The following is a 26,191-nucleotide window of genomic DNA, read 5'->3' on the forward strand; positions in this document are numbered from 1 at the left end:
GTAGGGACATCTTAGAGTAAGGTATATTGACGTAATAGCAATACCCTGGATGGGGCATTGTATCGTAACCTAGATTCATGTACCTTTGGAAAGAAGTGCACTCATGACATTTACAGTTTTGTTACAGGGGCAAATGAGAAGTTTGCTGCCAATCTGACTCGATTCCGAACGGGTTTCTTAACGGGGCTTCCGATCAATTCATTGGCAGCCTTTGATAATACAGGGACAGGGTTACAGAGCAGGGGCTCTGAGCTATTTTCCAATAAAGTAGAAGCTTCGTGGTCACTCGCCAGTGTCCCGTTTGGGAGACTATATTCCAACGTTTCCTCTGCTGCAAGCTTCAGGGCTGCGGGAAGGGATTAAAATAAATCAGTCAGAGCCAATATTGCATGTACCACGTACGTTGCAGACAATTCATGTTAGTTCAAGCATCAAATATCCATGCCGGATGCTTTTTTAGTCAACGGCATCAATCAAAAGCACAGGAGACCGTACAGCCCTATTTGCATAGCGTATGAATACAGTATGTGTGAGGGGCAGCGATCAAAGTGTATAACAGTTTCGGACTCTTCCATTACATTTTTGAAGTTGTGGCTATACACATGTGTAATACACAAACGGCACCTGACTAACCTGAGAGATGACAGAGGTCTTCAAACTGTATGAGGTCATCAGACGGCGGTGCTACAGGGTCAGGGTACAGCTGAGGCGACGGCAGGCACGACGGGACAGGCGCACACAGCAGATCAACAGGAGAACTCAAGCACAAGAGTTCTTTGTCCATTTGGTGACAAACTAGGGGAAAGAAGAAAAAAAACGAAAAAAAACCGCAATGATTGACTAAACAAGGTTTTATTTGAAAAAGCAGAACTTTCAGTAAGCAGATACAGAACTCCCATATTTAAGATAACCAAGATCCTTTGCATGTTCTCCATTTATCTACAGCCCATACAATAGTCTGGATATAACAAACTCATCTCAAATGCTTCACTGACAAAGCATTAGACAACTGCAATAAAAGTGGCATTTTATTGTGCTTACCCTTCATGTCATTTTTAAGAACCACTATCCTCTTGTGTCCATGTCCTTTTATCCAAACAACCTGCAATCAAAAAGACGTGCCGATCACTTCAATGGCATCAGGGTAAAAAACAAAACACAACCTGTAACTTGCGTTCATACCTGCGGTATCGCCGCCAAGATTTCCTCCAAGATATTGTAGCCATATTGCTTTGGCTGCAGCGGCTCTCCAACATACTTGCTATACGCCGTAGAGAATTCATGCAGGAAGATTTGCTGATAGTGGTAAGTATGGAGAAGGGAACGGACATTCTTTGCAAAAATGTACAGGGGGGTTAGCTGCACAAGATCTTCATCAGAAGAATGCGCATGTACCTGTGGAGATTGGGAAGGGAACGTTACATCTACACATAACACACTGGCTGCAGAGTTCCTTCAGAGCACATGGGGGGGGGGGGGGGGGACGACAAAAAACAACAACAAAAAAACCTGCCGTCCCTCATGAAGACAGACAAGGAAGCACCCTAAAAGAAGTAAGATGCTAACTGTTGAATATAACAGTATCACGGTTACTTTTACCTAAAAAGCTCAGTACTTACTCGATTATAAGACAGCTGCCCCCACCTCCCCAATATTAATTTGGGGGGGGGGGGTCTGAATATAAAAAGGATTACCCAATAGGAAAAGTGTTCTACTAGTAGACTATTTTTCATATTTAATAAAAACTGAGGAAAAAAAGGTTTCCTTTTATTTACCAACCTGCCTCCCAGTTATGCCCATCTGCCCCCAGGGTTGCCTTATACCCCCTTATGTGCCATTCTGCTTCCCCAATATGTCACTCTGCCCCAGAAATAATGCCTTATAACCCCCCCCCCGCGCTTTGCGGTGGATCTGGATCTTAATCTCGTAATCAGACCTCTGAGGTCAGATTATAAAACGACCTTGAATATAAGACGAGAGAAATAAGTGCAAAGTTGATGTCATATTTGGCGAGCCGTGCTTGGCTTTAAGCATTCAGCAACCTTAACGAAGGCTTCTGCCTTTTCAAAAGCAAACATTAAAGACCATTTAAAAAGCTATTTGGTTTCAGCAACGTACCTCAACCAAGTATGGAAGGCTTTTTAAGAGTTCTGTTAAGGACAAAAACCCATATTCACATGGATTAAGAGGAACGGCATGGACACTTTCGTACAGTCTGCAAAGCTGGTCAACAGTAAGCGAGGACGATTCATCCCAGGACATCAGCAGTATGAGAAGTTGGGCAGTGAGTACTCGCAGTGACTTTCTGTTGATCAATTGGATCTGCTTACCAGAAGCAGTGTCCATAACCTGATGGGAGAAAATTAAGCAATATTGTCCCTATTAGAATAAAAACCCATCACATTTCAAACAACCGCCCGACATTTAAAGACACCAGGAGCTGCATACGAGTTACTCCTTACGTATAACACGCATAAGAGATTCTCTTTTTTGAGAAGCAGAATTTCATAGAGATATATTTTGGGTACCCATACCCAATAAAAGTTTTTCTGAAATTTATTTATTTATTTTGCACACCCCATCACAATGGGCTGACATGCTTTAAGTCACAGGGTAACAAAAGAAAAACCATTGTTCTCCAAGTGTTCCAGAGAATGTACTTGCCTTAACAACGTGACAGAGCTTCTGCATCAGAGCTGGGACTGAGCTGACATCATATTCGTGAAGCCTCAGACTGTAACCAAACGTCTTGTTATATTCAGTAAGCAAGTCTGGCATCACAAGGGAGTTATCCTTCTGAGAGCGCAGAAGTTTAACAAGCTGTGACGCTAAAGCTTTAACACGCTCCATTTCTGTCAGGGTCAAAATCTTTTCCTCACCACATTCTAAGACCTAAAAAAAAAAATTAAAAAAAAAATGGTTTTCATACTAGGGTACTTTTCTTTCCCCCACAGAATGGCCATTTGACCAAGTAGACTTACGTGTAACACATCAGGTATGGCTTCGAAGAGGTCAAGCAGCTTTGTAAACCCGTAATACGTCAGTTTGCACTGGCGACCAAAGTGATGGTGGTAGGACGGAATGAATTTATTAAAAGGCATGCGGAAATGGGGTTGATGCCGCAATAAATCAATCACTTCTTTAGAAAACTGCTTTGTTCTTTCTATTTCTTCAGGGGTACGTTCTTCGGGAGAAAAAAAAATATATATATCAGAAGTTTACAATTTAAAGAGCAAGTTAGAGTAGGCATGGGAGGTTTAACACATGACAGCTATTGGGCAACATACCTCGTTTAGGAATAGAAATTACAATCTCATTATCCTGCCGAGACAGACATATAGTGGTATCAGGTATCTCTGATACTATGTCAGCCAGCTCACAGACACCATACTCTGTTACGTCCCAGTCTCTCGAAAAGCACCTGTTAAAATTATAAATATATATAAAGTTTAGATCAGCTATAGGACTTTATGGGAGGGATGAAATTGTTATTTTCAGAACACACAAGACACTGTCCGTCGAAAACTGAGGACTAGCTGATAATTTTGGCTCCTGTGTCGTTACAGCATTAGGCATTCCTATTTGGTAATCAGATCATTTATGTCTTCAGAGACATCAATATGACGTCACATCCAAGTACTGTTTGGTTTGTATCTCCAACTGTTATGACTGCGTTTAGCAACATTTGTCAACTTTATACTGTATGCATTTCATAAACAGCCAATATATTTCCCCCCCTCTGTCCCCTTTCCCTAAAGCGGGACCGCACAAAAGATTAATACAGCAAAAAGCAAATAAGGCAACAGACAACTGAATAGGAACAAGGTCTTAAGAAAAATAATGGCTAATGTAGCTACATTACTGGAGACTTACCAGCGGTAAGCTTGTAAGAATTCCCTTACAACGACCTGCTTGCTTGCCTGGGACTTGAGAAGCTTCAGGAGATCTTGAGTAAAGCGCTTCACTTGTGCTCTATGAGTGAGAGTTAACATTCGCTTGGAGCCCATTCCAAGAATCTATGGAAATAAGGAGGGCGAGGGGTACATCTTCGCATTAAGACAGACATTTTGGCTTGTTGGAGATTTACTGGCTATTTGCTCTTAGTATGGCCACAAAACCAGTAGTCTTGTTTCTCTTATCTGTAGATTTAGATACAGTGTTACCAGATCCTCCATGACTCGGTTGAGATAATACTGCTTTGACTCTACTCTACTAGTCTAATTAACAACAACTTCTAACCGTGAATCTTTACACCCTGCACTGGTCATAAATTGAACGTTAACATTATATAACATACTTCAACTAGAACCACATGGTGTCATTGGTGTCATTGAACTAGGAGCCAAATCAGGAACGTAGAACAGAACTATGCAGCATTTTATAGAATTTGAGGCATCACAGACTGGTTGTTGGTCTGACCCCACTGCTTGTTCCATTATAGTATTCATAAAACGCACTCAGCACTTGTATACAAGGCTACGAAGCCATCTAATAGAGGCCCGTGATTACACCTAGCACTAAAATTCCAGTAAAGTAAAAAACACGAAAGCACCAAAAACAGCAGTGTCACTAACCTGCAAAACATGAGGCACGGCCTCTAACAGTTCCATCAGCTTAGAGTAACCATAATCTGACACGCGGCATTGCTTTGCAAAGTGATGATGATACGTAGGGATGAATTTCGCTACTGGCATTATACAGCATGGTTGACTCTTCAAAAGATCGATCACTTCGCGGCTGAACTGAATCAACTGGGGATTCCCAACTGGGCTCTTAGAGCGCAACAGCCATGGATCTGGTGGAGAGAGAAGGAAAAACAAACAAAAAAAAGGAGTTTATCTAGCACATTATTGCCAAAGTAAAATTACAACATTTAATATTGTTTTGCAAAACATGAAGTTACTCCTTTTAGTAGAAAAACATTTTAACATTGCCAGGATATGTGGACAGACCAATTACAATTTCTGGTTTAAAGTGAACTAGAGGAACGTATGCAAATGGCTTGTATATGCTGTGGGAGGGGAACAAAAATGGATCTACTTCAATAACAATAATACTCTGATAAAGGTTTGATCCGTAGCAGAGCATTATTGTTATTGCTGAAGTACATCTCTTATAACTGACAAGGGTTTGATCAGTAGCAGTTATTTCATCTTGAGACTTTGCTCTGGCAGCTCCTTGATACCAACCTGTGTTTGGAGGGGGTGGCTTGTTGTGTATCCATTTGACAACCTTTATGCCATTTTGTGCCGATGCAATGTTCACACCAGGGATACAAGTTATCAGGTGTTCAAGAGGAACTCCATCTTGTTGTTCCTGAACCTCTACAAGAGCTCCAAATTCTGCAGCATAGCAATCAGGGAAGCTGAAAGAAATAAAAGCTTGTTAACTCCATCAAGTAAAAGCCAACAGTGTAATTAATGCTTGGGCTGCGCAAGAGGCTGCACCATAGAAGGGACACTTCAGCCATCATATGGCCTTTAATACACAAATGGGTGCACGCTTGCGTTGTCCATTTTGGATTGAGCATTGTGCAGAACTCCCCCAAATGCATGTGCCCCTTATTTGACAGAGGAAGCCACACACTAAATTTCTTGGAACAGCTCGGGTTACTTGTCAAGAAGACCTTCCAAGGACGGTTAACACTGCCAAGTATACAGCAAAGGCAACATTAGAAGTTTTGCTACAAATGAAGTTTTTCTTCTAAGTTTTGCAGCTCCTCATAATTAGAATTTCTATTTAACCGGGAAACTTCTGTGGCTTTCATTAAGTTGGTTCTTACCTCAAGAGAGGAATTGTACCCTCATGGGTCTGCAAGAGACTGTGGACTTGGGGAGCAAAAGTCTTCAGAGAGATAATGACATATGGAATTATGTACGAGTCTGGGTCAAAATCATGCTCACTGGAGAGGGAGAGAGAGGGGAAGAGAAGTCACGGATATGGGAAAAACTCCCATAATATACATAAATGCCAACACCATTGTATGTAGAATGACCACTTAACAGTTTTAACACTAAACCTACCCAACGGAAATTAAGTAAAATAAGCACTTTGTATGTATGCCAAGGAAGAGGCCATCATGTTCTGGGGTCTGCAGGATCAGGTCTCCCTATAACCACTTCTTTACCATCAGCTATGAGAAGTATTTTCAGTTATTGAATGGGGCCAGTGACTGATCACAGGCAGAGGCGATTGCACCAGCACCGAATGCCAAAAGAACATGAAGCGAACATTAAGCCAAAGACAAAATATGAACGATTTCTCACTCCATACCTGAACTTTTTATTCTTACAGTGCTGCCTACAAACAGGTTCATGGTACTCGAGTTCTTCAAATACAACAGGACTACAGTTAGTTGATGAGCCATCATGCGATTGAGAAGATCCAAGCGGGCTTTGTCTTGCCTGAATGCTGGCTAACAGACAGATCAATCGTCCATTTCCCTGGTCACGGATTGTAACCGTGTCTGTTAGTCGGTATAAATCTGACACAATAAGCTTGTGTCCAAACCTGGAGACAGAAACAAAACCATACCCTGCTTTACAACAAAGGCATTCAAACATTGGTTTGTAACAGGATACCGTTTCTATGCAAAGCACTGAGGATTAACGATGCCCAGGGTAACGATCTTTAAGGGCACAAAAACAGCTTAATAAAAATTCGAGATTATGACAGTTCATTTTGCCTCCTTTTTACAACATATGGGGGGTGTTATGCATTTTGCTTGCAAAGTTTGGCTCAGAAGGCTTTACTAGCTGCTGCTTGCATGCCGTTTTGCAATGCTGCTTACACGTCGACTACCAATCTGTCACCGGCACAACTTAAAGCACCAAAGACACGCCTGTACTAATAATCATATTAGCCGCCCATCTACAGTTAAATTATATTGGCTGAAAATTTGTTGCCAAACGTCGGTTGCACCATAAAACCAAATCAGCTGCAGAACTGTATAACGAACGCTTAATACTTACTTTTTCTCATAAATTTCTGTGAATTTAAATAATGGGAGGCAGCAAGCTGGGGCATCTTGGAGAATAGAGATTGCTCCAAAACTAAGAAAAAAAAAAACAGACTCACTATTTAGACACAAGCTATGCAGACCATTGGAGAACTATACAAATTTTAAACACATGTACCTTAGCAAGGAGAGTGACTTATTTGTTGCTCCTGTAGCCAAGGAAACCTGTATTCGCTTGCTTCCAATTTTGTATCTGTGAAGGCTATTGACAGCACAAATAGCTTCTTGGAGGTTTTCCATCTGAACTGTGGCTTTCAGTTGATAGTCAGTATGAGGGCTGAGCTCGACATGCTTTAACTGAGAATAGCAAGCATACACTTAATGCAACGGTGGACAAGAGTAAGAGGGGGAAAACCCCCCCCACACAAGACACAGTTAAAGGACAAGTTTAAAGATTCTATACTTGCCTTTCCGTGCCTGGAAAATATATCCCGTAAGGTTTGCAGGAGCTCTTTACGCGACATCCTGTAGTCCAGATTCCCAATTTGAATATCAACACCATTAGCAAACGGATCTAAAGCAAAGTCTGCATCACCAGGGTTAGGAACAAGCGGTGAAGATCGGTTTGAGGACACACTTCTATGGAAAGCAGAATTTCATACGGTTAGTGTGAGTGCTGAAAGCTATGCAGACAGCTTAGAAACCCTTAGAATGAACGCAACATTGTAACCCCTTTTTTTGTCACACGGTAGGGTTTACCTTGAAGACCAGCATCGTAGGGATTCTCCAACAGGACTCTGCTGCCTTGCGCCTACGAGCTTGCTGAAGGCAGATGGATTACTAATCTGAAACGCATCGTCCTCCTCTTTACTTTCCATGGGAGAGTCTGCACGGGTATCAGAGTCATCTCTCCTATGAAGAAGTTTAAAGTCAGAGGTTGAAATAGGAAACCATAACAAAAAAAACCCCTACAATCCAATGTAGGACTGTTACAAATGCACACGTTTACAGTTAATTGCTTAAAGGTAGCCTGACAGAAAGTGGCCACACAAGATCCCACAGATAATTAACCTGTATTCCCAACAGAGCAAATTTACAAAATAAAGGCCGTTTTATATACCATTAGTATGTTTCCCGATATTAATATATATTTTCCCCCGTTATCAGAATTATATATTCTAACTGGTAAAGGATGACCACTTGTTAAAACACAGACAGAATGTTACACATACTTTAGAATATTTTTAAAGGAGGGCTCTTCTACCCCAAGGCTTTTATGAGCTGCGGACATCTGGTTACTTTGGGGCACTGGGGGATTGGATTTATCCCCATTTTTTCTCTTTTCTTTTTCATGTTGTTGGGGTAGATTACTTCTATTGCTAGATTTGGACTGGATTTGGCACAGTTCCTAAAAAACAGAAAAAAAAAAAAACAGAAAAAAAAAAAAAAAAAAAAGCATGCAAGACACTGTATAGTCGTTTATAACGCAACAACATTTCACATGCCCTCTTTCCTCCGTGCTATATATAACAAGGTCCCTCATTCTTTCAAGGACTTTTATCTTGCATAGCATCCCTCCAACAAGTCAATAGCAATAGAGGTCTCACGAGCAGTACACAATACACTATTTGAGGTATGACCAGATATCTAACGTGGGATGGACACAGAAGACTTTCTAAAGTATTTCTAACATATTACCTGTAGGCTTTTAACATTTGAGCTTTTGGTGACAGAGCCATGCGTTGCTTTGCTGGAAGCTGCTTTGGCATTTGACTGGTCATGCTCCTCTTTAAATGTGAGGCACAGTTTGGTGTTCTTGTTTGCTTTCTTGGGAGACTTTGATTTATCACCAGAGACACCATTTGAATTTTTCGTGTCCGTCACTTCCTTATTTTTAGGAACGAACGACACACTAATCCGGTTACCAAACACATCCTCGTTCTCCATTCTCTTCTGCGCGCGTTCCGCACTCTCCTGGTTTAGAAAACGGAGGATGGCGCTGCTGCCAGATATACTCATTACTTTCCCACCGCAGTTATCAGACAAACGTCTCAGGCGATTGCCGATACTTTTAGAGTCTCTGTTGGTTGGCAGGTTATAAACATATAACAGAGTATGGCACTGCTGAGAAAGGAAGAAAAAAAATAAAAGAAAAATATATATAAATGTTTCCAAGCATAACACATTTGTTTGATGTATGCAATAGCTGCTATGGTGATAAGACCACCAAGTAGCTTTTTATACACACCAACAGTTGGTCACTAACACCATTCACATTTTTGAGATAGAGATGTAGGTCACTATATATATATATATATATATATATATATATATATATATATATATATATATATATATATATATATATATATATAGTGACCTACAATGCTTCCTTTGACATGCTGAAAACATTAAGAAACTCAACACGTAAGTGTAATTAGATTCCCGTAAGGGCAGCCTTACCTGTGTTTTAAGGGGTAATCTGGGAGGGAGGTCAGAAATGAATTCTTCAAAGCGGATCAGCTCATGTGCATGATGAAGCAGAGCCTCAGAAGCCTGGTTCTTGTGAACAAGTATGATATGAAAACCATGCCGATGTCTCAAATCACTGAGCTCAAGCGCAAAGTTGACGTCAGCTGTGAATAGAATTAAAAGTCAGATGCAAAATCCAAAGCCGTTTTGCTTGGAGATTTAGTTACGATTATTAACCACAATATGCAGCCAATATACTCAATATTCGTGGTTGTAAACGTGACTTGAGACAGTTTTATCCAGGATAAAAGACATTAAAGATTGAGCCTGTGGGCATGAAGTGGTCCAGATGAACCTTGCACATTGACAAGAACAAGGAAAGTAGTGCCAAAGACAATCTAATTGGTCATTTGTTGAAGGAAACAAATGTCTGGCTACGGCCACCATATTTTTATGTGCTACCAATACAGCGATGGGTTGTGATGCGCATACCAGATATATCCCACGTAAACAAACACAAAGCTCATTGGGCACACTGAGCTCGACTACAAGAAGCTGCGAAATGTGGGTACTTAAATAGAAACACAGAAGATCTGCTTAGAGTTATAAGCAAAACATGTCTAGACAATGCTCCATTGAACATTACTTTCAGGTGACCATTGAGCAGTAATACTATTTCACGTCCCCAGATCAAAACACCCGTGCTGGGGAAAGAAGAGTCAGGGAGGAGAAGGGATGCCCCCCATATTACCAAAATAACTACCCTGCTAGTGCTGCAAGGAGGTAGAGTAGCAATGAAGTATTGTATATTTAATGAATATCTCCAAGAATAAAAGGTTTTTATGTTAGTCCTTCCCAGTCTGAGGATCACATTCTTAAACCCTCGCCCAGGTACTTCATCACACTGCTCCTGACTGGAGTGGTTGGGGCCATAAATTAAAACAAGACATCCATTTTAAGAAATTTGTTCTCAGTGTAATCACCAATCTCACACACAACAAGTAAAAATGGCTGATCTTTAATAAAGGAGGCTATGAGGAGGGACCACTGTTCTCTCTTTCGGGAGATCTTGTTTGTTACTTACTGGAAACAAGAACCACGGTGGCTGGAGAAGTGTGCGTATCAGCAAACCGTCTCAGACTTTGACGGAGTTTGTCATCTGCAGCATTCTTCGCAGTTGCATTGATGTGAGCAACTGTTACCTGAGAAGACAGCATGTGGGAAAAAAAATGCGAGTATTTCCCTAGGAGCAGAAAAGCCATACAAAATCTATAAAGTTTGATCAAGATCTGAAGATTGCTTACCTGACAATTGTTAAGCTCCTCAATGACCTCCTTGTTCTCTTTACTTATGTCACAGACACATATGAACTCTGCTTCCCTTCGACCTTTGAAAAGCCTCTCCCGAATTCGCTTCACCACTGCTACAGCCGAGCGGCCGCTGGGAACTGAGCAGTTTTCTATGTCCCAAAAAACTCCAATAGGGGGCAAATTTTCTGGCACCTGGCCAGCAGTTGCCAGGTCTGGTGATCCTACAAGCAAATATGGAGGGGGAAGAAAGGCTCAAAATGCTAGAAAGCATATCTACTGTTGACTTATGGTAACTAAGAGATAACATGTTTTCATTGAAGTCTTAAATATTATAGATTGAGGGAAAAGTTACCGTATTTTTGCGAGGCTTTCCGTAAATTATTAGCCAGTAGGAGGGCAGCCTCCTGCGCAGCCCCTTGCGTTCCACAGCCGTTGCATATTGGGACGGGAGCAGTCCGAGTGCTTGGAGGAGGGATATTGGGCCAAACTTTATTTACATCAATCACAGCATTACTAGACGGCTGCATGGAAAGAATATTTAACAGGTTAAAAAAAAATAAAAAAATCTGCTAATGTATCAGTAAGTGAGAGGTAAGTGAAGTAGTGGGTGAGGAGAGGAAAACATCACAAACCTTTTCCAAGAAGACATCACAAAAGTGAGAGCCCTTGAAATATACAGAGGGGGCACCGTGCAGAGAACTTGTGCAGAAGTGAGAGAGTACTTCAGACCGCGTGAAATGTTCCTTTAAATGCCGGGGTGTTCTATTGGCGACATCTGAACATGGGTAGAAACCAGAAGTCCCAAGGACAGGAACCTGGCATTTGTGAAGATCACCGTGAAAAGAGTTAAAGTGGGCTTTGGTGCAGCAGGGAACCGGCTGAGGAGAGTGAATCCGACACGGGGACAGACGGTTTTCCACGTACAGGTTCGGGAAGCCTGTAGAGAGACTGCTGTAAGGGCCCGCCGCAACAGGAGCTTTTTTGAATGGAGCCTCACTTGGAAATGTTAACCCCGGGGTTATCTGACACGTGATTGTACCCGTGACTTTTTTATCCAGTACCGTGTTCGGAAGAACAAAGCCACCACCGCTGGCACCACAGAGATAATCAGGTGTGCAAGAGGTGCTGTTGGAACACAGAGCACAGCATCTTACTTTGGGGGCTGCCTGAATTTGGACTGATTGCAGAGGGGGCTGTTGGATTTTGGGAAGTGGTACTGTGGGGAATATATTGGTGCATGGTTGAAGAGGGGGTGGGGGAGGTGGCGGCAAATCCTTCAGTTCCACTTTAGGTTTTGGGCCCTCCATGAAATCCTTCTGAAAGAGTAAGCAAACAAATGTAAGCATATTAAAAACAAAGACAAGCCTTTAAAATAAATTTCTCGCCATGGAGAAATCTTTAATACTGCCACAGACATGAGCTGAATAGTACATTTACTGAATGATATGCAACACCTAAGACATTGTGCCTTCTTCGGTTAATTTCCCTTTAATTGAAGTTGAAGGGAAAAAAGTATATATTGCAGACAAGTTATTCTGGTTATGGCTTTCTTTCTCTGAGCCTATGTCACACGAGAGCAGAATTGACCTTGTCTCACATATTTAATGAGAGACCCTTCCTAAAAGAATCACACAGGGTTGGCACATTACAGCGCATGATATAGGCGACACTCTACCTCAACCTAGCGGAGACATGAGGTTTTACTCACTATCCATGACCCTTGCAAGGCTACACACCCCCCCCACGTACAGAAGGGATCACAGCTTACAGCTTTGGGCGAGTTAGCCATGTCACTTTCCAAGACTTGCTATGAGGTCATCAAAAATGACATGGAAATTAATGGACAGACTTGCTCAACACCTACAGGAGGATTTCACACATCAGTTTTGCTTGTCTCAAATATTGTACAACAGAGAGAACAATGACTCATCGGCTAGCGTGCGACAGAGCTTTACAGTCGGTGAGGAAGCATTAAGATGGTTACCGTCCGCCCTCCAGTAGAGTGTAATGTCTGGCCAGCAGCAGAGAAGCAGTTTGACAGTTTCCACAGCCACGGTTCAGCATCTTTATCCTGCCGTTGAATCCATTTGACAGATTTACTACACACGTTTGCACTCTCGCTCCCCTCCATCATACAGCCTTAAGCAGCACTTCAACATCCTATGGGGCCACCTTTCGATCATTATTCCTTCCTAAGAAATGAGAAAAGTAGACTGCAATTATCACTATATATGACCCATTTAGTTGTTATACAAGGGTTAAGAATAATAGGGCGGACAGGAGGATAACTTCTACTCAAGTCATTATAACATTTCCCATTGTATAAAAAAAAAAAAATAATAAGATAGCCAACTTATGACCGAAAGTATATCAACCTAATTATCAAGTCGATTGAGTTCAGCCGCACCCATTTAATACACCAACAGGTATATAAAATACAGCACATAGGCAGTAATCTCCATAGACAAAATATTGGTCACAAGTCCTTCTAGTCCACCGTGCTATTACTGTGGCTGAGGAGTGGCACACAAGCCAAAGACTTGTGGACCCTGCAGCCATGGAAACGTGTTCTCTGGAGCGATGAACCATGCTTCAGTACCTAGAAAGCTAACAGATGAATATGGGTTTAGCAGATGCCAGGAGATTGCTACCTACTGGATACACCGTGTCTGCTGCAGAAGGTTGAGGATAACAGTTAGGGGACGTTTTTCGTGGTCTGGGCTTCCAGTGAAGGGTAACGTTAATGGTACAGCACAGACCAAGATTTTAGATAATTGTATGCATCCAGCTTTTGGCACCAGTGTGGGGAAGGCGCTTTACTGGTTCCAGCATGACTGTGCACAAAACAAGGTCCATAAAGAGTCTGGCCTGGAGGAACTTGAGTGGCCTGCACAGAACCCTGACCTTAACCCCACTGAACTCCTTTGGGATGAATTAGACTGCGTGCCAGACCTTCCTATCCAACACACGCACTTTTGGCTGAATGGATAGGAGTTCCCTCAAACACACTCAAATCTTGTGGGACGCCTTCCCAGAAGAGTGGAAGCGGTTATAACCACTAAGGGAGAGGACCAACTCCAACACAGTGCCCATGGCTTTGGGATGGAATGTCCAACAAGCACATATAGGTGTGATGGCCAGGTGTCCATGCTTTTGATCCTATAGTGTCTATATGTATGTCTATAAGAATAAAGGTGTGGTGGTGAGCATCAGAACACTTTCACACAGAGTATACATGACATCAGGTCACATCTTATAACCTAACCTCATAGTTTAGAGCCCCTGCTAGATGTAGTGCCAAGCTACACTGTATGTAGTGAGACAGCGCCACCTGCAGTTATAGCTCAGACACATACTTATCTCCAAAACAAACCCCTGACACGTTAGAAGAAAATGGTCCAGCACCTCGCTGCCTCCTTACTTCTTAATGTTTCACGCCCAGACTTTACTCAAACGGATCACTCAACTGATCCCAGACTGTCTCCTCTCAGACTCACCGAGCCCTTAGCATTGTACTGACCCCGCGCCAATATTACTGACCAAAGGTCTGTTGGCATACTTTTGAAGTCAGGCCTAACCTCCAGTATTTTAGGGCACAAAAAGAACCGCCTAACATGGTAACTTCACATTCTGGCCTCCGCAGTCCGTATCCCTCCGCTGCCATATTACATACGTATTGTTTATTATGTACATCACTGGGGTTGAATGTATGAACACCAGGACCAAGCCTATCCGTCTCCCACTTCCAGGCCTCATCACTGAACTTCTCTGACCCGAATAACTCTGCTCGACACCAAGATGCTTTCCAGCTGACGTTAGTTGTCGCGCTTGGTATTATGTCTGCTTCATGTATTATATTAAAGGGACAGTCCTTCGCAGGATAACGCCTCAGGTAACCGGCTGCTGGGTATCCGGGGGCCCTGCTCCAGGGCAGCCTCATACAACAACATAAGCAATAACACACCGACTGAGCCGTCCACCTTCCCAGCAGACTGAGCTCCGGGGCCGCAGTGGCGGCTAAGTACCGCGTAACTGCCAGCGGTGTCCTTTCCACCTTGGCTACTTGAAAGCAGCCGCACGGCCTTGTCTACCCCGAAGACAGCGACCCAGCTCACCTGGCCCCCTTCTTCTCGCTCCCTCCACTCACATCTTCCTCCTTTGTGCCCAGGCTCCGCTAACCCTCCACACTTCCGGTTTGGGTAACGCTCCCCTCAGTCACGCCTTTCTTCTTTTACGTCTCACGCCCCCCTTTACTCCCACCTCCTCCCAGTGACGCCAGACCCTCTGCACCGAAATAGGCGGAGCGTAGTACTTTCCTAACAATCTGCTGGCCAGCCTTAGTCACGTGATACAAACATATGGGTGTGCGCCCAGAAGTGCCGATCGGCCATTTTTGCTGAGGGCTTTTCTTTGCTTGGCTTCGTTTCCTTAGTAATTAGATTATAACAACCGTTATATCCAGGTCACTATGTGTGTGTTTTATTACGTTGTATTTGCTACAGTGTCTATATCTAGAGCGAAACAATGGATGTAATAACGTGTTCTGCGTTGCGGACAATGAAGCTGATTAAAAAAAAAATCTATGTTTTTCGTATCGTTCGTTTGTATTGGCCGCGCCCTCTGTGTCACATGGAAGAATGTGACGTGACGTGCAAAGACTGGCCAATGGGAGCTCAGGGAAGTTTCAGTTTGAGTCAGTTCTCGGTCCGTTCGGTTGTGGCGGTCAATTAGTGGTTCATTGGATTGAGGTTGCGCGGCGGGCTGGAGCTCCGTGTGTCAGTGAGGCGTAAGGTAAACAAAAATGTCCTTCCGGATGGTCAGGGCTGCCTCGGAAGTGGGGGGTTAGATAAATTGGCCCCTTTTCGCGGGACAAAATGACACTAAGCACCAGAGCCCAGCCACATGTTCCTTCTGTATACTTCCAGTTGACAGTATGTGCACAAGGCTCCTTATATGACTATATTATACATGTATTATCATCTTTTATTTATATGGGGCCAGCCAATTACACAGCGCTTCTTACATACATATATTTAAGGTGTCTGACAGAACTGGAACTGACAGACTAAAATAAACCGATATATGAGGCCAAGAGGGCCCTGCTGGCAGGCTTACTATATATATATATATATATATATGTGTATATATATATATATATATATATAATGGAAGTAAATAATGAGAACTAGTTTATTTTTCTGTGTAATACTTGTCATGTGAAACTCTATTCTATGATTCCCCCCCCCCCCCCCCCCGTCTTAAGCTATAAGTGGAATGCTCCATCTAATAACCCCAGTATTGTGTTAATTCGTTTTGGAATACGTGTTTGATAGAGAATGATCGTTTTGTGATAGAGGATATTATTTGATGTGACTTGGTGGGTTTATCAGCTGTCACATTTTGCGTGTGTATATATATATATATATATATATATCCTGTGTGTATCTGATGAGTCTTCTCTCTGCCGTGACATTAATACCTGACAACGAAACCATCGCGCTGGAGATTGTATAGTTATTGATATAAGAGACTGCGTGTGGTAATGCAAACAGCGATCAAACAATCTTCGCTTGTTTCCAGACACCGACAATAGATGGTGTGTCCGGAAACCCCATTCCCTGCGTTCCAGAGAAGAAAGAGTCTACCTACAAGCGATCCCTTTTATAGAAAAATGAAACGTGATCCACTCTGTCTTCTCTGGGCCCGATGTCTATTTAATTCTAGAGAGGAACTAATCGTTTTTATTTACACTGTCGTGATGCGTATGTTATGTCGCGATGAATGTTTCAATTGTTGACAACGATAAACACACAAAGGCGAGAAGTATTATCACCTGATAAAGGGAATTCCAAATTGATTCATGATCTGGATTCTCCGGTTTGTAGCTCGTAAAGGCAATACTGCTGTTAGACTTTGGGGTGGCAGTAAAAATGAGTGCTCCTGCTCCCCATGCGCAGATGATCCTTCTGTAGTGCTTGCTGGGAAGATCAAACAGAGCGATGGCTTGTGTATTCTGCCAAATAAGCTGTGATGATGAGTAGGTGTTCTTTACAGGGCAATAAAAGTAACTGGCTGCCTATGCGCTACGTGAGTGTATTCTTTGTTGTATGTGTTCTGAATCATGGATGGGTTAATGATTACCGTCTCTGCAGGTTTCTGGGTACACGTATATACTAGCTGTCCGATGCAAATTTCTCAATGGACGACTTAGAAAAAAATGTTTTTTCTTCTGACAAAGAAGAAATAGAATACTGGCAACGTCTGGCTATGGAATACAGAAAAAGGTAGGTTTGCTCATGTTATTTCTATGTATTATGTGCTGAGCTCAGATTGTAAATGGGATTTGTTTCCCCCCCCCCACACCCGTCACAGTTCAGAGGATGCGCGAGAGTCACTGCAAGAATTTCAAGAGACCAGTCAAGAGTACGAAGCAGAACTTGAGGCTCAGCTCCAACAAGTGGAGACCAGGAACCGAGACCTTTTCTCTGAAAATAACCGATTGCGTGCGGAGCTAGAGTCCATTAAGGTCAGGAGCTGGGTGTTTTTGTAAAGTGACTGTCCATTTCTGTGTCAGCTTCGTTTGTCCTTCAAAGTTATGTTTGGTTTCACAAAAGATGGCTGCGATTGGCCTTTGTAGAAGATTTACTTTGGTTATCACACGACCTTCCTCTCTTTATTACTTAAAGCAAATCAAATAGAAATTTTCTTTGGACATCGCGCATCTTTGTGTCAGTAATTTATCCAGCTCAAGTAAGTTAACGTTCCTGGGTTTGTGTTGTTGCATGCTATATACTCCAGCAGTCATATTCACATTATAGCTGAGTGGTCCCTTTACATTGATGTGGTGTGGTGCCCCCACTTGCAAATGCATGGAATTATTCTGCAGAATCTCCTTGTATGCATTTGCCCATCCCCCCCACTGTTTTTGCACAGGAGATGTTTGGCCAAACACATCTCCTTGCATATTATATACTTCTCATCAGTTTTCTAGACCACTGACGGTTGGTGGGGATCTGTTAGGACACCTGTGCCCATGCGTTGAACGCATCCCGTTGATTTCCGTGCCAACCCTTTTCTGCCACTTATTGGCTGCTTCAAGCAGTGGGAATCCCTGGACCATAGAAGGGTGGAAAGCTGCAGCTTCTCCCTAAAGTAACTACATTTATTCTTAATAAAATTGAGCAATGTGTGTGAAAGTGCTTACAAAGTACTTTCATGTGAACTGTTAAGGGGGCTCATTCAAGCCAGGGCTATTGAGAGCTATGTCATGATTGTATTTACAGCTGCTTTTAGGAGAGTTTAGGACTGTACTGATGTAGGTACATGTTATCCATAGTGTATAATATACAGCTAGCTATATACAATGAGGATTTCTGTGTACTTGTGTATACCCCACATACACACGGTCTCTTTAAGGCTGTAAGAAAAGGGTTGTGCATATATATATATATATATATATATATATATATATATATATATATATATATATATATATATATATATATATATATATATATATATAATATATGGTACAGATCTTTAATTAAAAGAAATAAATGTTGATTGAAGTGTAGTGTGTGAAATGACTATTCGTGATGTTACAGCGGACAGTGTTGAATGCGCTGTGTCTTTATGGTGATACACAGTATTGCTCTTATTCTTTTACTAGTGGAAGTTTTCAGACAGTGGCTTTATTGATAGTGAAAGCAGCCGGGCCTTTGTGTCAGCTGGCAATAGACAATCGCTTGGGAGAACTGTGCTGGTCTCCTCATTATAATCCTCACGAGTGATACGTTTAAAGCCATGAGCCGGGTAAATGGACTTACCTAAAGCTCTCATCCCTCTGACGTTGGCTGCCACCAATTTAGCACAAAATAATTTAGACTTTAGTTGGATTTGTAAAGGTGTAGATGGCAGCCTTAATAATTTCACATTCCGTTTTATTCCCTTATTTTAATATCTGTCGTGAGGCAGAGTTAACATACTGCATTAAGTCGATGCAAGCTTTATGTTTCTCAAAGTGTGGCATAGACGACTTTGCAAAGGGGTTCGAACGGAAACACAAACGTGTATTTTAACCCTTTAGCTTCCAGGGAGAGACGGTTTCCTATTGGGTATCAGAAAAGTTAATAAAACATGGTTTAGTTTTACTTTGTTATTTATAGTTAACCAGTGAAATGCAGGTTTGTGATTTTCGCTCAACAGGAGAAATATGAGAAGCAGCATTCGGCAAATTACATGCAAATGTCCACTCTGGAAGGGGAGCTCACACAAACAAAAGCTTGCCTGGACCAGCTGCAGAAATACATCAGAGAACTGGAGCAAGCCAATGATGACCTGGAAAGGGCTAAAAGGTTAGATACTTACAAATCTAGAAATACAATTTGACAGCAGACAATTTAATCTGCTTTTTGTTCTTGTTTTATATTCAGGGTATCCATATGCCTATCCATACATGTTTAAATTCCTTCATTGTATTGACTTCTACCACTTCTCGTAGAAGATGTTCCACTTACTGCCATTCTCAACAGAGTTTTTTACATTACTAATTGCCTAGATTGCAGAAAAATGCTTTAAAGATTTCTTCAAAGAAGAGGTCTTATTTAATATCAAATGCATTTGCTGGTAGCTCAACAGATAAGGCTGTGCCCAAAAAGGAAAGATAACCCCTAATAATAGACAGATCTCAAAAGGAAGGCCTCCTACAAAGTAATAAGAACAATAACTCATCTTAAATCAAACAATTGAAACTTGCCACTTGTACAGTCAGGAGTAAACTGGCTATCATTTTGTCTCACTCAGGGCTACCATAATGTCATTGGAAGATTTCGAGAAGCGCATGAATGAGGCCATAGAGAAGAACGCAATCCTTGAAAGTGAGCTGGATGAGAAGGAAAATCTTCAGGTGTCTGTGCAGAGGTTAAAGGATGAAGCTCGGGGTGAGAGAGAACTCACTGCTATCTACCTTCATCTGCAAAATAACGTTTAATGATTGCCCAGTCCTATGTGCATGATGTCACATGGTAGTACATGAGTTCTGCATGGTGCTCTGTGTGTGTAAGTATGTGCTTGTATACAGCGGTGAATTTAGGTTGAGGTGACCTGGGCCTGACACAGAGCTGAAATGCAGCCTGTCTCCAGGACGTATCTCCATGGCGGTCATTCTCTTCTCTGTGTGATTTGGCATCGTATCTTGGCACTCTACCCCAGGAGAAACACAGCGCTAAGTACAGAATACCGCGGAGGCTCGGCCAGCCAAGCATAAACCATGAAAGTGGAAAATTTGGATTAGATCAGCTATATTCTCTGTAACCTCCCCATTGAGTAGTTGCAGTTTCCTCAGTTCTATGTTTCTAATCTCTACATTTTTGTGTTGGTAATTCTAGATTTGAGGCAGGAGCTGGCAGTGCAGGAGAAGCAAGAAAAACCCAAATCCAGTGTATGCGGCAGCCCTAATTCGAGTAGAATCGATAGTACAGTCCAAACATCAGCGCCATCAACACCTTTGGCTCACAGAGGAACTCTTTCTAGTCTGGGATCACCTATGACATGCAGAACGAGTAAGTGGAACTCCTTGTTTTTGTTAAGTTAACTTGATCTCATCAATTGCTGACATCAAACTTCAATTATTGTATTTTCTTCCAAACTTTTTGATCACAGTATTACTTATCCTTCTGACATTTAAAAGGAAGGGTGTATTCATTACTGTTTCATTTCATTTGTTTATTTTTCACTTTATAAATCAAGTTATATTTTATTATCATTTACGGTATATCTGGATTTTGCTCTTTGAACCCTTTCTTTCCTCCTTGGTTTTGGTATCTAGTTGAACGGGTTATACCTCATTCATTATTCTGTTTATTATCTAGCACTTTTTTGTATCTAATTGTAAGATGTTGGCTGTGGTACCCATATTGCTTGAGGTAATCCTAGTTTTGTTTATATATATTTTTTCTCCAGCTATTTTTTTTTATTAATATATATGTATATATTTAATTTACTGTTACCATGTTTGGAGTGAACTTTGTTGTTATTATTATTATTATAATGAAATTATATTATACACTTTTTATTTAAGTATTCAAATTCCATGCATCAGAAGAGTATTAGGTCTGTCTCGGTTTTATTTACTGAATTCAAATTATATGCAACGAGAGGTTGCTTCTACCGATTTGAGGTCCTCTGCATAAGTCAAAGAAGGAGCCGGGTCACCTTTAAGCACTTGTGGGCAGGTTGTTTCTTCTTATTATTTCCATAGCCTTGTTTCATTAATATCTTACCTGTGCTGATCTATTTTTGCGGGGCTTTTCTTCTAGGTTTTGATGCGGGGTACAGTGGCACACCACTTACGCCGTCTGCACGGATATCTGCACTAAACATAGTGGGGGATCTTCTAAGAAAAGTGGGGGTAAGTAGGGATACTTTGTAAATTCATCAAGGGAGGTACAGTCCCAGTCACCATGTTCACGTACAGCTTGAATTTGTATACCATTTACATTAACTGCAAATGTAAGATGTTTGTAACGCTCTTGACATTATTATGGAATGCAAGTGTGTAAATGTAGATTCATTCTAGATGTTTTGTACATAATGGACAGATAAAACTGTGCAAACTACCTAAATCTAAAGGGGACACTTAGAGATGTGTATGATGAACAAGAAAGACCTTTTTGACCTTTAAGTGATTATTTACACACCTCCCTCCTAGGCCTTGGAGTCTAAGCTGGCATCGTGCAGGAACTTTGTATACGAGCAGTCCCCCAACAGACCGACCGCACCATTATCAGCTCGTGTAAACAAGGCGACAGAATGCAGCGGGAACAGAATGAGCATGCCTGCTGTATCTTCAGGGGAAAAAGGGTACGTTTTACACGCAACCTGCTTGGTAATAAACACTGTTTTTCACGTTTATCATTGTTGCCTTGTTTGTCTTTTACTGAGTGGTCTGTGTTCGATTAGATCTTTGTGGGCTAAAGCCCACATTCTGATTCTGCATTGATCATCAAAAGAGGAGGCATGTGAAATAAAATACCCCCCCCCATCCTTGCGTCTTCCATATATGCATGGTCACACTGGCTATCTTTGTCCACATCTATAAGGGGATTTAACATAGCAGCTATAGCATGTTTTTTTTATTTTATTTATGATGACAGATGATCTCATTGCTTGGATGGGAGGTCATGGTTAGGAAAATAAGCTCATAATAAATGTTCCTTGTGTATGCTTTTTTAAGTGAAAATTATAGTTTTTGGAAGTGCCATTTAAACATGAAAGTTAACAGCAAAAGCTATTAATACATAACAGTGAAAGCCAGGGCCACCCGAACTACATGTCCCATCATTCTTGGTTTGGCACCTGCATCACCCTTGATAGTTACTGGAGAGAGTGGAAAAGAAACACAGCATTTTTTTTTTTAGATGAACCTGCATTTTTTACATGTATTTATAATATAAATATATAATATAATAAACATTTGCAACGAGCAATTGTTAGTGTGTTTTGGAAGAAATACCAATACTTTTGTGTCTTTTTTCCAGATTAGTTAAACGTTTGGAGTTCGGATCATTGCCCCCAAGTGTGCCGGTACAGGGTATGCACTCGCCTCAAGGTGTAGTCAAGATGATACTTTAGCAACTTCAGACTTCGGGACTATAAACTTGCTTTTAACTGCTTTTTAACACCGACACTAGTCAAGAACATGGACATATTACAAAGAAATAGAAAGAGGTTTGCGTTTTGCTAACAAGGTTTTTTTGGGGGGTTAGTGCTCATTTCGCTCATCACACAAGGTTTTAAAGGGCTCCTGTTATTGTGTTTAAAACCTGCCGTGACTTTCAAAATGTTTTATGTTACAAATGCGGTGATTGTGTATTTTAACTGCAACGCGATTAATGATTGTGATTTCACATGAATATGTTCGTCCACATTTGAAATAGATATGTGGATTCAAATTACGGAGTATATGAGATACAGTGAAGTTTCTGGGTTTTAAGGTGCGCCCTGAATGATCTTATGGAAGTTTGGGGCTGATGTTAAGTAGAATGCTGGCTTGTTTCAGAATTGTGAATAGTACACTGCTGTGAATTACTTGAATTTAAGAAACAAGACAACATCTGTACCTCCAGTAAGTGGTGTTCTAACCACTTTTGGTTCAATTGAAGGTCCAGGGGTGAGTAAAATAGCATTTTATTCTTAGTATTAATACCTAGTTATGTTAATTTGTTGTTTTTGGTGCCACTGTTAATTGCTTTGAATTTCTTTCCTGTAACAGTGGGAGTTTCATTTCAAACAAAAGCATATTATAATGTGCACAAGGGCAGCACCTCTTATTTTACTGTTGCTTTAATAGCATCTAAATATAGTTTTGTTTTTCACTGTCCCAATGATGCATGGGGGTGTGTGTGTGTGTGTGTGTGTATCTATGTATGTGTGTATGTATGTATGTATGTGTGTGTGTATATATAAATATGTCAAAATTATTTTAATTTGGAAAAAGGAGTACTTAAATGCTACTGGTCATTACTTGGTACTTAAGTTTGAGAAACATGAATCTCAACAATACTGATAACTGTTTCATCTAGTTTACCTGATTCTTTTATTCATGGACAAATAGTTACGATGTAATTGCAGCAAAACCAATCCGTCGATTTCAAAAAGTCTTGGGTCTTTCTTTTCAATAGTCTCTCTTTTCTTTTGGGATTTAATTATTTTACAAATATTGTTTAATATACATTGTGAATACAAAATCTGCTTAATCCTCTAAATGGTAGAATTCTATTTCTCTACTGGTTGTTGTAATTTATAATTTCTAACAATAAAATGTGTCTATGCTCACGCAGTGTGCAGCTGGACGTGTCATGTCATGATGGGAATAAGGAGGATTCATTTGGGAAGGGGTTTGGGGTGGATCATTTTAATGACAGAGACATGTACAGTTTATTAGTTTTATCTAAATACATGTGTATTTATGTGGAGTGCATACACATTGTATGAAGTGCTTTCCATCAGAATTAAGCTTTCACTGATTAGTCCAATGAGCAATGAATTCAGAAGGCAGCTCGACTGTCTTGAAGCAGCAAAGATAGGTTCAATGTACTGTCGGACAAAAGTACTCTGCAGGTGCTTTAAGATGAAGCTGCAGGTCCAGAGCTGCAGATGAGTTCCTTCTCTGTGGTCTGACATTTCATGCCTCTCATTGGCCACGTCTAAGGAAATCAAGTGCTTTCCATTCATACCGTTGTCATTAGACCCCCCACCGGGAGCATTTGCAGAGCCCGAATTAGAGATTACTGCCGGCTAGTATATCACATCTCCTGCACTGCTAGTATCTGGTGAGTAGGGAAAATGGCATATAGGGGATTCCGCAGAACCCCCTGAATGCATTTCCAGCAGGGACCCCACAGAAATTTAAAGGGACCACTTAGATATAATATGCAGTAAAGTGCACTTGTTGGCTGGATTGTCACGTTAATATAGTTTCTGTTAAAGTACATTGTGAATAAAAAAAAAATCTACTTAATCCAGTAAATGGTAGAATTATATTAGTTTATTGGTAATTGTAAATTAGAACTTCTAACAATAAAATGTATTTTTAAAGCTTTCAGGGTCAAAAGAATGCAAAAGTTTTCATCTCACAAATAAAACAAATCTATATTTCTTCAACTCAATTTAATTTGCCTTATAAACAACACGGGTAAGTTGCGATTAAATTATACTTTATTAAAGAAGCCGATTTTTTATTCATTAAATATAGGTTAGTAACAACTGGTTTGCTCAAGATTCCACAACTTCTAAACCAGAGGAAATCTTCAAATATCGGCTTTCATCATACCCTTAGAAAATGTGTAGCTGAGACAGAAGGCCAATATTATAAAACTACTCGTGCTTTATCAATTTCTTAGTGACGGTGGCTTCAGCACAATCAGGGTGCAGTAGTAAACTGTGGAATACATTGGCTTTATTAACAAATATAATTAATACCGGTGATCAGAAAGGCACTTTGTGTATCAAGTTAAAAAAAAAAAAATCTTCAGTGACTTAAAGAAAAACAAAAAATCAAGAAATGGTGATGGCACACGGGGAGAGCGGCTTTAATTTATTGGAGCGTAAGCCGGAAGGGAAGGAGAACGCTTTTTCCAAAATCATGAAAGTATTATGAAATAACACAGACGGTCCGTGTGCTGCGTGTACGTTATCACCGTTATGTTTCAGCCTTATTCATTTTGTGATGAGAATACTGGTTTATCAAGGCCCAGGTCTGTGATCTTTCTTTTGAAAATCTTTGTGTTCTGTGTCTTGGACTGTTGTTGTTGGGGCCATTGGGATGCAGGTGCATTGTAAACTATTCCCTTCTTTACCAGAATAGCTTGCAACACTTTGTTACAGGCTTCTCTGGAACTGAAGAGGATAATTTAATTTCTACAAGTGAAAAAGTCCAAAGGTAGGTGATGTGACAAGAAGTAGAAACTAATCGCTAGCTTTTGTTCCGTTGTAATCTGAGTCCCGTGTTTCGGCGTCCTCTTCTGACCCATCTGCTGCGTTATCTACGGCTCTTCTTCCCCCGGCAGATCGTCGGGCAGTTGGAAAAGATGATGGTTCATTACCCCGTCTAGAGAAGGGTAAACAATAATTTGAATACATACGCAGGGCAGTGTATTAAGGTGTTAGTCAATACAGGGCCCGGAGGTTTTAGGAAAATGTTGGATTTTGACCCGGTGAGTGTTAATTATAATTTTTAAAGGTGCCAGGCTATCGGTTTCAGAGTGATTCTTTCACTGATAAGCTATAACATATACTGACTGAGTGTAGGGGAGTCACAGTTTGAAGATCTATATCTGCTTACACATTAAATATACAGTAATACGCGTGAACACTGGTAAATTTATCCTGGAAGAAAGGCATATTTAAAACAAGACCAAGGACCGATTAAAATTTGAGTCTTTACAGGAGAAATAATGGGAAGACCAAATGGGCCAAATGCTTTGAAATTCTGTTTGTATTGCAGTGGAGTTAAATCATTTCATTGGCATTGGATATAGAGACACGGTAGTGCTTATCCGTGTTTACTGGCCACCCGTAATCAGTAAAACAATCATTTTTATTGCCTGACAATGGGTCCTTTTAAATACTTGTCCCACTAACAGTAATACATGGAAAGATAAAAAGTCATGGAATTGTAATCCTAGAATGAAGGAAAAGGCACAGACGTGGATTAGTGTTAAGCAAATGCTTTCAGATTGACGGTGGATTATACCTCATTCTGAAATCATAGGATTACCTCTTGAAGGTACCGTATACCGCATGCTGTTCTTACACATAGTATTGGCGTTACTGGGTAGACCATGCAAAGATGTTTCTGATGCAGTTAATAAAATGCAATGTTATTCCCCTTGTAATGGTAGAATCTTCTTGAGTCATGTGAATCTGGGCTATTTGACTCTTAGCTGTAAGC

The 26,191-nt window shown here is 41.0% G+C and overlaps 3 protein-coding genes across 5 annotated transcripts in view; 1 reads left to right on the top strand and 2 right to left on the bottom strand.

The window, feature by feature from the left end:
- Window positions 1-110: 110 nt before the first annotated feature.
- Window positions 111-12,874, bottom strand: LOC149278307 (meiosis regulator and mRNA stability factor 1-like). Its single transcript, XM_089502124.1, is given in 25 exon segments — window positions 111-346; window positions 634-795; window positions 1,042-1,102; window positions 1,183-1,395; window positions 2,119-2,349; window positions 2,665-2,892; window positions 2,982-3,184; window positions 3,288-3,421; window positions 3,874-4,016; window positions 4,575-4,795; window positions 5,190-5,365; window positions 5,783-5,902; window positions 6,274-6,510; window positions 6,972-7,052; window positions 7,137-7,315; window positions 7,426-7,594; window positions 7,706-7,870; window positions 8,191-8,366; window positions 8,657-9,082; window positions 9,422-9,594; window positions 10,515-10,632; window positions 10,735-10,961; window positions 11,093-11,261; window positions 11,373-12,056; window positions 12,725-12,874. Coding segments are annotated over 25 exon segments (5,082 nt in total).
- Window positions 12,875-16,938: 4,064 nt separating this feature from the next.
- LOC149278308 (nuclear distribution protein nudE homolog 1-like) lies at window positions 16,939-22,371 on the top strand. Its single transcript, XM_089502127.1, has 8 exons — window positions 16,939-17,024; window positions 17,113-17,266; window positions 18,946-19,094; window positions 19,543-19,679; window positions 20,127-20,300; window positions 21,057-21,148; window positions 21,449-21,600; window positions 22,278-22,371. The coding sequence occupies exons 1-8, from the start codon at window positions 16,939-16,941 to the stop codon at window positions 22,369-22,371; spliced, it is 1,038 nt and encodes a 345-aa protein (XP_089358253.1).
- A 2,835-nt stretch (window positions 22,372-25,206) lies between these two features.
- Window positions 25,207-26,191, bottom strand: part of LOC149278309 (myosin-11-like) — a 39,118-nt gene continuing 38,133 nt past the window's right edge. For all 3 annotated transcript variants that reach the window (XM_089502122.1, XM_089502120.1, XM_089502121.1), the window contains one exon: window positions 25,207-25,348. In XM_089502122.1, the coding sequence (XP_089358248.1) occupies window positions 25,207-25,348 (142 nt within the window). The remainder of the gene's footprint in view (window positions 25,349-26,191) is intronic.

This window comes from Sceloporus occidentalis, unplaced genomic scaffold, assembly GCF_023333645.1.
Source record: "Sceloporus occidentalis isolate IW3139 unplaced genomic scaffold, rSceOcc1.0.p SCAF_195, whole genome shotgun sequence".
In the NCBI taxonomy this organism is placed as follows: Eukaryota; Metazoa; Chordata; class Lepidosauria; order Squamata; family Phrynosomatidae; genus Sceloporus; species Sceloporus occidentalis.